At 43.5% G+C, this 11,365-nt stretch overlaps 1 protein-coding gene across 4 annotated transcripts in view; it reads right to left on the bottom strand.

Annotated features, from left to right (window-relative positions):
• Positions 1–183: 183 nt before the first annotated feature.
• Positions 184–11,365, bottom strand: part of tnrc6a (trinucleotide repeat containing adaptor 6A) — a 46,398-nt gene continuing 35,216 nt past the window's right edge. For all 4 annotated transcript variants that reach the window (XM_062964490.1, XM_016998558.2, XM_016998556.2 and 1 more), the window contains 7 exons: positions 10,024–10,182; positions 9,012–9,152; positions 7,793–7,903; positions 7,426–7,686; positions 5,284–5,354; positions 4,461–4,600; positions 184–2,317 (listed from right to left, as the gene is read on the bottom strand). In XM_062964490.1, the coding sequence (XP_062820560.1) occupies positions 1,891–2,317; positions 4,461–4,600; positions 5,284–5,354; positions 7,426–7,686; positions 7,793–7,903; positions 9,012–9,152; positions 10,024–10,182 (1,310 nt within the window). In that variant the 3' untranslated portion in view covers positions 184–1,890. The remainder of the gene's footprint in view (positions 2,318–4,460; positions 4,601–5,283; positions 5,355–7,425; positions 7,687–7,792; positions 7,904–9,011; positions 9,153–10,023; positions 10,183–11,365) is intronic.

The following is an 11,365-nucleotide window of genomic DNA, read 5'->3' as shown; positions in this document are numbered from 1 at the left end:
AGAGCCGTGATTCCCACCAATGATGGATTTGGACCAGAGCTGGCACACAGACCCCTTTGGCCAATTTAAAATTGCTGGAGGGGACTGGGGACGTTGGCAGAAGATGATGGGAGTTGTAGTCCACTCGCATCCAGAGAGCCCTGCGAACCCCACCAACGATACTGAGAACAAGCAGCCACAAAGGAAGGAAAAAAACATGTCATGATTTATTAATATCTGGAGAAACTTCATCATTTGGAACCACAACTCGAACTGTACATTTTACAATCACACTCTATTTGTAAACAGTTAAAAAAAGCCACGGGTGACTTTTGCATCTTCTGGACACGACAGTTAGAATCAAGGCAATGAAATGAGAGCGTCTTTCGGCACAGTTTTAAAAAGATTCGTTCTTTCTCTCTTTCTTTTCTTTTTTTTATCCTTGTTTAGTCCTTTGTCCTCGGACTAAACAAGCTTCATCGTCATCATAATACCATTTGTGGCACCCCGAAAACAAAAACAAAAAAGAAAAGGTAAGGAATAAAACAATAAAAGCGGTAAGATGATTCGAATAACACTTTCACAAGAAAAGTTACTGGCAAGAACTTTTCGACATTTAAAACGTATACAACAAAGTTTCTGTAAGTCCAAGACCTTGGCTACAGTCTGCATAGTTAAAACTTCGGCTTTTTTTTAAAAGGTTAAAACATGGAACACGGTCACAAAGCAGAGGAAAAGCGAGGAATCAAGGGGGTTTTTTGGGGGGGAGGGGGCTCTCTGCAAACATGGCGGGATTAAAGGTCGAGAACCAAGCCCCCCCCGGAATCTGGGAATGCGCAGAGCGGCATCCTCCAGCCATTGGAAGCAATTTTTGGCAGAAGTTTTACACAGCAAAGTAGGAATCAGTGCTTTAAAAAGTCATTATTTATCATTATTATTCTATAAAGAACAAGGAGGGGTTTTTTTTTCCTGGGGACCTTGGTTGGCTTGTTGCTCATTTTCCTGAGAGCCATGCTCTTCAAAGATTTTGGAAGGAAACAAACAGAAACAACAACACCACCAACACAAAGGGGAACATGGCCAAACACTGCTCGAGAGGTTTCCCAGAGATAGAAAGCAACCTTTTACCGTCCGCATTGGTTTTAGAAATCGTCCCGCGAAAGAAGGATGGGAGGAGGAGGAGAGTAAACGTGGAAAGGAAAAGGAACGCAAACGTCTGTAAACAAGGCAGTGCCCCCTCCCCAATGAGAGGAGCCTCCCCCCTCCCCATATTTTTCTTTCAAAGGAACAACCCCAAAGCCTCTTGGAAAGTGCAGGACCCAAACTGCTGTGCGCACGGTTTCACAAACCGCTCCGTTTTGTGTTTTTTTTAAATTCCTTTCTGCAAAAAAATAAAAATAAAATAAAATAGAGGCAGGCGCAACTCACGCTTTTGCGCCCCTTCCTCTCATTTGTTGTCTCATCTCTGTCGTCGTCTTTTGCTTGTTTGGCACCGACAAACCGTCGCTCCCTCCTCCGCTAATATTGCAAGGTCTGTGCAAAAGCTTTGAAAGAAAAGCTCCATCTAACACCCCCCCCCATGCCTAAAAAAAAGCAACAACCAAGCTAAGATATGAAATGGGTTCTACGTTGGGTTGTCTGTCCGCCTGCTTTTCTTTCCTTCTGGATAGCACTCGAACCTCGGAAGTGTAAATCTACTGACTCTTTTCACATTTTTTTTAATGCATCTACCTACCTATATATATATTCGTCTTGGCCTGCGTGATTCAAGTATTTCAGACTGTTTTGGGGGAGGAAAAGAGAGGGGGGAAATGTGCGCAGCGGCGTAACCACTTCCACAGGGAGCCCAATCGTGGGGGGTCCACTTCAGTGCCGCTTTGAGGTCACCGTCTGGGGTGGAAGGCCCACTCCTCACATGGACTCCCCTGTTGCCGCCGCCGTGACCCCAAAATGGTCAGCCGAGAGGAAGGCGCCGAGGGCTGAGGAGGGGCCGCCCATCAGCCCCCGGGTTTCCCCCCCGCCCCCCAGGGAGCCCCACAGGCCAGAGGAGTAGCTCAGCCGCCCCCACAGCGAGGAGCCCCCAACGCTGTTGCTGCTGCTGTTGCTGCTACTGCCGCCACCCCCGCCATGCAGCTCCCCGGCCCCGTTCCAGTGAGCGGAGGGGTCGCTGCGGCCGGGGAAGGCGTGGCCGGCGCCACTGTCCCCAGAGGAGGCCCCCAAGTGGCCCTGGGGGGGCCAGGCCGGGGAGGGGCCCAGGGAGGGGCCTTGTGCAAAGAAGCGGCTGATCTCCTCCTCACTGGCAAACTCCGCCAGGATGGTCGTGTTGCCCAGGACACACCTGTCAAAAGGGAGAAGGAAATCATCATCATCATCATCATCATCATCATCATCATCATCATCGTGATCTACAAAGCCCTAAACAGTTCAGGACCATCATCATCATCATTATTTATCATGATAATCATTTATGTATATAATAAAACAGCAACGTAGGTTTGCTTGTGTCTGTTTGTCTCTCTCTGTATCTGTCTTTGTTTGTATCCATCCATCCATGTTTCTATCCATCTATCTATGTATATAATAAAAAGCCAAAGGAGGTATTATCTATCTATCTATCTATCTATCTATCTATCTATCTATCTATCTATCTATCTATCTATCTATCTATCTATCCATCCATCCATCCATCCATCCATCCATCCAGGTTGATGTCTGTCTATTTAGCCATCTAGCCATGTTTCTATCTATCTAGTTTATATCCATCTATTTGTGCTAATATCCATCTATCTATGTATATAATAAAAAGCCAAAGCAGGTATCTCTCTCTCTCTCCCCCCCCCCCCTCTCTATCCATCCATCCATCCATGTTGGTGTCTGTCTATCCAACCAACCATCTAGCCATGTTTCTATCTATCTAATTTGCATCCATCTATTTGTGCTAATATCCATCTATCTATGTATATAATAAAAAGCCAAAGCATCTATCTAACTATCTATCTATCTATCTATCTATCTATCTATCTATCTATCTATCTATCTATCTATCTATCTATCTATCCATCCATCCATCCATCCATCCATCCATTTTGGTGTCTGCCTATCTAGCCATCTAGCCATGTTTCTATCTATCTAGTTTGTATCCATCTATCTGTGCTAATATCCATCTATCTATGTATATAATAAAAAGCCAAAGCATCTACCTATCTATCCATCCATCCATCCATCCATTCATGTTGGTGTCTATCTAGCCATCTAGCCATGTTTCTATCTATCTAGTTTGTATCCATCTATTTGTGCTAATATCCATCCTATCTATGTATTTAATAAAAAGCCAAAGCAGGTATCTATCTATCTATCTATCTATCTATCTATCTATCTATCTATCTATCTATCTATCTATCCATCCATCCATCCATCCATCTGTCTATCTAGCCATCTACAGAGAAACGTAAAAAAGGAAAGTATGGTATATAGTATGTAAGTACTGTAGGTGATGTAATATTATCTTCTATATAAACAACTTTTAGTGGCACTTGTTATACAAGCTGCAAACGAAGAGAATTATGGTGTCGTATTTAACATCAATATAAACTGGGTTTGGCTAGAAACAGTGGTAGATCATAGCCCCGTCCCTATGGAATCTCTTACGTTTAGTAGTAGTATATATTGCAATGAATACTTTACTCAAGGTATCCACTATTTGTATTCTCATCCACTACATTAGTGTAGTTCTTCAACACAAAGGAATACATTTAGCAACACTTGCAAATTTTGATTGTTATCAAATCAACTGTAAGACTTTGTTTTGGTTCTTATTTGTATTTGACAATATTGACACTTAAACCATAAATAGGAATAGTTTTTCCACAATACCTTTGCAAGTGTTGCTAAATGTATTCCTTTGTGTTAAAGAACTACACTAATGTAGTGGATGAGAAAACAAATAGTGGATACCTTGAGTAAAGTATTCATTGCTATATATACTACTACTAAACTAAGCACCAAAACATCATGTTATACAACAAATTTGATAGAAAAAGTAGTTCAATACACAGTAATGCTATATAGTAATTACTGTATTTATGAATTTAGCACCAAAATATCACGATGTATTGAAAAAAATGACTACAAAAATGCGTTGGATAATCTAGAACGTTGGATAAGCGAATGTTGGATAAGTGAGACTCTATTGTATCTATGTTTCTATGTATTTTCCAAGATGACTCCCACTTCCAGAGAGTCCTGTGACTCCCGCCAACAACAGATCCAGACCAAATATGATACACATCCCCATCATGACCAACTTAAAATACCGGAGGGACCTCAGAGTTGAATCCAGGACGATGGGAGTTATAGTCCACTCTGCAACCAGAGAGCCAATAACCATAACATCCAAAACCAAACAATGACTATGTCTAAAATTTACCATTGCTAAAGACTTAACCCAGGCATCACTGGGCTCCTCTGCCGGCCGTACTTACATATGGAGGGACTTTTGTGCCTTCACCACCTCTTCCTTTGAACTGTAGCGGACCAAAGCGTTCCCATGCGGGAGGTTCAGGTGGAATGTTTTCAGCGGCCCGTGCTGCATGCACAGCGTCCGCAGGGTGGAGCCATCGATCTGGGGGTGGAACGTTCATAATTGTTTATTTATTTATTTACAGTATTTATATTCCGCCCTTCTCACCCCGAAGGGGACTCAGGGCGGAACACATTACACATATAGGCAAACATTCAATGCCTTTTAACATAGAACAAAGACAAAGACAAACGCAGGCTCAGAGCTGGCCTCGAACTCATGACCTTTTGGTCAGAGTGATTTGTTGCAGCTGGCTGCAGCTGGTTGCTCAACAGCCTGCGCCACAGCCCGGCCCAAGTAGGTAATTGTTACCTACTTCACAGCTTGAGGCAGCAGTTAAAATGCACAGATAAAACAAAGGGCCCTTTAAAATGCATCTATTAGAAGTATAGATCAAAGACGAAAAAATAAATACAGTAGTCTCACTTATCCAAGATTCTGGATTATCCAAAACATTTTTGTAGTCAATGTTTTCAATATATCATGATATTTTGGTGCTAAATTCGTAAATACAGTAATTACTACATATCATTAATGTGTAATGAACTACTTTTTCTGTCAAATTTGTTGTATAACATGATGTTTTGGTGCTTAATTTGTAAAATCATAACCTATTTTGATGTTTAATAGGCTTTTTCTTAATCTATCCAACATTCTGCCAGCCCGTTTATGTTGGATAAGTGAGACTCTACTGTACTAATAAAATGTAAATTTTAAAACCTCACCTGCGGCGTGAGGTTTTTCAGGACAAGACAGTTGGTGATTCTCCCTGAGCTGCTCTCGCCCCAAGCTGAACCTGCAGGAAAGAGGAGAAGAGAGAGTGAAGAAGGCAGGCCCATCTCACCTGAAAGGAAGGGGTAGGAAAGCCTGGCGGGGTGTTCTCTCCACAGGACCCCAATGGGGGAAACATAAAAAGGTCTACAGGCATCAGAAGTCCTGTTCTAATTTGGGAGGGAGGGAACAGTCCCTGTGCCTCATTTCATGGCTGAACTGCCAGACTTGAGAGGCTGCAAGAGGTGATAAATGACACCCACTCCTTCCATTTATTACTATTACCGTATATACTTGAGTATAGGCCGACCCAAATACAAGCCACGGCACCTAATTTTACCACAAAAAAACTGGGAAAACATTGACTCCCATATAAGCCCAGGATGGTAAATTTCAGAAATAAAAATAGATACCAATAAAATTACATTAATTGAGGCATCAGTAGGTTAAATATTTTTTTAATATTTACATAAAGCTCTAATTTAAGATAAGACTGTCCAGCTCTGATCAAATCATTATTTTCATCTTCTTAATAATAATAATAGAGTAAAATAATATATGTAATAATAATAATAATAATAATAACAGGAAAATAATACATGTAATAATAAATAGAGGAAAATAATAAATGCAATAATAATCATCATCATCATTATCATCATCATAATCAGCTGATGACCCAAAATGCAGACTCTGCAAGGAAGCTGATGAAACCATGGATCATATCCTCAGCTGCTGTAAGAAAATCGCACAGACAGACTACAAACAGAGGCACAACTATGTGGCCCAAATGATTCATTGGAACTTATGCCTCAAGCACCACCTCCCAGCAGCAAAGAGCTGGTGGGATCACAAACCTGTAAAAGTATTGGAAAATGAGCACGCAAAGATATTGTGGGACTTCCATCCAGACTGACAAAGTTCTGGAACACAACACACCAGACACCACAATTGTGGAAAAGAAAAAGGTTTGGATCATTGATGTTGCCATCCCAGGGGACAGTTGCATTGACGAAAAACAACAGGAAAAACTCAGCCGCTATCAGGACCTCAAGATTGAACTTCAAAGACTCTGGCAGAAACCAGTGCAGGTGGTCCTGGTGGTGATGGGCATACTGGGTGCCGTGCCAAAAGATCTCAGCCGGCATTTGGAAACAATAGACATTGACAAAATCACGATCTGCCAACTGCAAAAGGCCACCCTACTGGCATCTGCGTGCATCATCCAAAAATACATCACACAGTCCTAGACACTTGGGAAGTGTTCAACTTGTGATTTTGTGATACGAAATCCAGCATATCTGTCTTGTTTGCTGGGTCATAATAAAATAATAATAATAATAATAATAATAATAATAATAATAATAATATCAGAGTGAAATAATAAATGTACTATTAATAATAAAAAATAGAGTAAAATAAATGTAATACCCTGTTTCCCCGAAAATAAGACATCCCCGAAAAATAAGACCTAGTAGAAGTTTTGCTGAATTGCTAAATATAAGGCCTCCCCCAAAAGTAAGACCTAGCAAAGTTTTTGTTTGGAAGCATGCCCAACGCCTGCCAAACAGAACACCAGAACATGCAGGATTGATAAATGTACATACCAGTTGTACATGGAAATATTGGTAGTAACAAGAAATTCTTGATAGGATTCAGTTTGTCTGGTTATGCTGGTTTATGATGACAACTACTGTACAGTATATAATAAATGTTCATTTTCTTGTTCAACAATAAATGTGAATTCTTCTTCATGGAAAAATAAGACATCCCCTGAAAATAAGACCTAGCACATCTTTGGGAGCAAAAATTAATATAGGACACTGTCTTATTTTGGGGGAAACATGGTAGTAGCAACAATAATAGAGAAAAATAATAAATGTAATAATACCAATAAATAATAGAGAAAAATAATAAATGTCCATATATTCTCGAGTATAAGCTGACCCAAATATAAGCCAACCAGGACCCTCAGCCGAGTATAAGCCGAGGGGGGCTTTTTCAGTCTTAAAAAAAGGGCTGAAAAACTAGGCTCATACTCGAGTATATACAGTATATGATTCTCTTTCCCTCTCTTCTGCCGTTCCCTTTCTCACCGGGGGTGTATCTGCCCTCCGAGGCGCTCCATCCTGCTCCTCCTCCTCCTCCTCCTCCGAAGCGCTGCAGGGGGTTCTCCCAGGAGGAGAGGGGTCCCTTCTGGCCGGTCAGGCCCGGCGGAGGCCGAGAGGGGGCCGCAACACTCTTGGGGGGCAGGGGCACCTTCCACAGCTCATGGGCCAGAGAGGTGCTGCTGCCGCTGCTGCCGCCGTTTGCGGAGGCCGTGGACCACGTCGGTTTGGAGGAGTCACTGTTTCGGGCTGCAGGAAAAAAAGGGGGGGCCTGAAGTGAGGGAGGGGCAGAGGGAAACCCTTCCTCCAGGTAACACAAGCCTTGTTTGGGGAGAGCTCCCAGCCCCATTCGCACCTGAAGAAGTGCTTTGTGCTGTGCTGCTGAGGGAAACGTTGTAGTTGGAGGCACGAATGGATGACCAGGCACTAGTTGAAGGCAGCGCGGTGTTCAGAGATGAGGATGACCCTGTAGGGACAGGAGACAGATTAGTTCCTGTTGGAAATAGCAACCTTCCAGTTTATTTGTTAATGGATATATTTGCTAACCTATGTCTATGTTAACTTGCCAGTGTGACTGAACCTCTTTGGTATGGGAGGGGTTATAGACATGTGATTGTACTGAGCATGTTCGGACTCAAGACTCCATTTTGTATTCAGTTTGCTTAACACTTAGTGGAGGTGGATATGTGTCTGTTTTACACCTCAGTAGAGCTGGATGCATGTTGCTGTTTGGACTTCAGTACAGAAGTACAGAACCCCAGTGGTGAAGTGCATTAAAGCACTGAGCTGGAGACCGAAAGGTTCCAGGTTCAAACCCCGGGAGCGGCTGCTGTTAGCTCCAGCTCCTGCCAACCTAGCAGTTCGAAAACATGCCAATGTGAGTAGATCAATAGGTACCGCTCCGGCGGGAAGGTAATGGCGCTCCATGCAGTCATGCTGGCCACATGGTCTTGGAGGTGTCTACTGACAACACCAGCTCTTTGGCTTAGAAATGGAGATGAGCACCAACCCCCAGAGTCAGACATGACTGGACTTAACATCAGGGGAAACCTTTACCTTTACCTACAGAAGTATGACTTACGGACTTCAGTGGATACAACTATATCTGAAGACTATGTACTCAACACAGAATTCTATCTATAACTGAACTTTAATAAGAAATCTGCCTGTATGATGAATTAATACAAGATGTTTGTAAATAAACAAGATACGTTATTTTTATTTTATTTTTATCTCTGAGTGCATATTTTAAACTAAGAGGTTTCAAGAGAGTGTATATCTTTTGGGCAACTGCAACTGAAATTTCAGCTTCAAAGAAACAACCATCCTCTGCTTACCAAATATATTTTTGTAGTGGCATGTCTTTGTCCTTGGCAGTTCAAAGACATGGTTCTTCAATTTAACAGCTGAGTTACCTGTGTGCCATTACATGAATGCTTATGAATATCACTGGTTCAAAAAGTTGACTTCTAACAAGGTCATGCTTTTCTTGTACTGATCACTGAGTGGCCACTCATAGCAATAAGGCCCTGGGTGACTTGCCCTCCCCTCCCCTCCCTCCCAGGCCAACCTACCGCCATTCCTGTCCCTGAGGTGGTCTGCCTCCCGCACAGTGTTGATTGACAGATTGTTGGTGACGCTGCCGGGAGTGATGTAAGGGTCAGTTTCCGGGTCAATGTTCGGGTAGCCTTTCCAGGGCTCACCGGGGCGGAATTCTGGGAAGGAGAAAGAGGTTATGTTCCTCTCCTGAGAGACAGATGGGGTCTAACTTTCCTATTTAGGAATGCAGTTATTTCAATCAAGTCTTTTGTAATGTTTAAAGATTGACTGTGCTCCTATAATTGCTGAAGGTCATTTGCTATGCTCAAACAGCTTTTAATCTGGGGTATAATCTGTCTTATAGGGGTATAGCGTCTAGATCCAGGGAAGTCCTGCTCCCCTCTATTCTGCCTTGGTCAGACCACACCTGGAATACTGCATCCAATTCTGGGCACCGCAGTTGAAGGGAGATGCTGACAAACTGGAATGTGTCCAGAGGAGGGCAACTAAAATGATCAAGGGTCTGGAGAACAAGCCCTATGAGGAGCGGCTTAAAGAACTAGGCATGTTTAGCTTGCAGAAGAGAAAGCTGAGAGAAGACATGATAGCCATGTACAAATATGTGAGGGGAAGTCATAGGGAGGAGGGAGCAAGATTGTTTTCTGCTGCCCTGCAGACTAGGACGCAATGGAACAATGGCTTCAAACTACAGGAAAGGAGATTCCACCTGAACATCAGGAAGAACTTCCTCACTGTGAGGGCTGTTCGGCAGTGGAACTCTCTCCCCTGGACTGTGGTGGAGGCTCCTTCTTTGGAGGCTTTTAAGCAGAGGCTGGATGGCCATCTGTCGGGAGTGCTTTGAATGCGATTTCCTGCTTCTTGGCAGGGGGTTGGACTGGATGGCCCATGAGGTCTCTTCCAACTCTACTATTCTATGATTCTATGAATCTGCTGAAACTTGCTGTATGTTTTAAGTGCTGGGTTCTCAGGCCCAAAGGCTCCAAAAGTCCCGTGCCCAATGGCTGCGTTTGGTTGGAAGGGGCTCACCTGGCGGCCAGTTGACGCTGCTGGAACCGCTGGGTGATTTGGCGCGGGACCAGCCCTCCCCAATGGGCCCCGGGGGGCTGGCCGGAGAGTTGCTGCCGTTCATGAAGTCATAGGGGACAAAGGACGCTTCCTCCAGCCTGAAGCCGCCTGAAATAGCACCTGGAAGGGAAGGGGTTAGGATTCAGCAAGGCTCTGCACAAGGAATGGTGCTCCCATAATAAGAATGAAGAGATCCAGAGATAGGGATCAAGCAAGCCTTGAATGGAAAGCCTATATCCCATTTTACCCCCTCTTGGGTTATGACGCGAGACTGATCCTTAGACTCCCCACCTCTTTCTAGCTGGGGGGATCCTTTGTTGGGAGGTGTTAGCTGGCCCTGATTGTTTTATGCATGTGGACAATTTCAACAGAAAGGAGGAAACCATGAAAATGAACACAATCTGACACCCAATATTAAAAAAACTCTAAAATCGGGACAGTAAATAAAGAACACCACTCAGAAGACAGGGGAATTCCAGACAAGAAACAATCAGGGCCAGGTAACAACTCCCAACAAAGGATTCCCCCAGACAAGAAGTAGCCAGGCTTTGAAGCTGCGAGGCCATTCAATGTTAATCAAGCTGGTCAATTGTAACATTCACACTTGCCTCAAGCAGACAAAGAGTTCTTTCTCCCACCCTAGACCTTCCACAGATATATGAACCCCCCCCCCTTGTCTAGTTTCCAATACACTCCACAGCCTCTGGGGATGCCTGCCACAGATGTGGGCGAAACATCAGGAGAGAATTCTTCTGGAACATGGCCATACATCCCGGAAAACTCACAGCAACCCACTGTATTCCCAACATTTTTTGGCTTTTTTATTTTGGCTTATGGTTTGTGTTCTTGCTCTTTATGACTGTTGTTATTATTATTATTATCACAATCACTCCTGCAGAAACAAGTGAACTGCATCCCTCTAATAAACACCACCCTTTAGATGCTCTCCAACATTTGCATGGCATGATTTTGGCAGGAAATAGGTCTCCTCCTGCCCAGCAGCCCCTTCCAGCTTCAGGGAAAGAGCCCTGGCTTTCTGCAGGGCTGCATTTCATCGTAAAGGCCCCCCATTAGTTCCCCTTAATCCTCTCCCGTCATGTGCTTCCCTCTCCTCTGGCAGCTGCACACTATGATTTTCCTGTGAAGTCTGATTACTTCATCCAGTGATACTTTCAGTACAAGCATCCCAAATATGCTGCCTTCCAAACACTGCAAAGATTTGCATAATTTAAGTCAGTTTTTAAAATCTGTTGGGCATAAAAAGCTTACTTGTTAATCTCCAGAACCCGACGCTCCTGCTCCA

This window comes from Anolis carolinensis, unplaced genomic scaffold (assembly GCF_035594765.1).
Source record: "Anolis carolinensis isolate JA03-04 unplaced genomic scaffold, rAnoCar3.1.pri scaffold_13, whole genome shotgun sequence".
NCBI lineage: Eukaryota > Metazoa > Chordata > Lepidosauria > Squamata > Dactyloidae > Anolis > Anolis carolinensis.
This window is presented reverse-complemented; position numbering and strand designations above follow the sequence as displayed.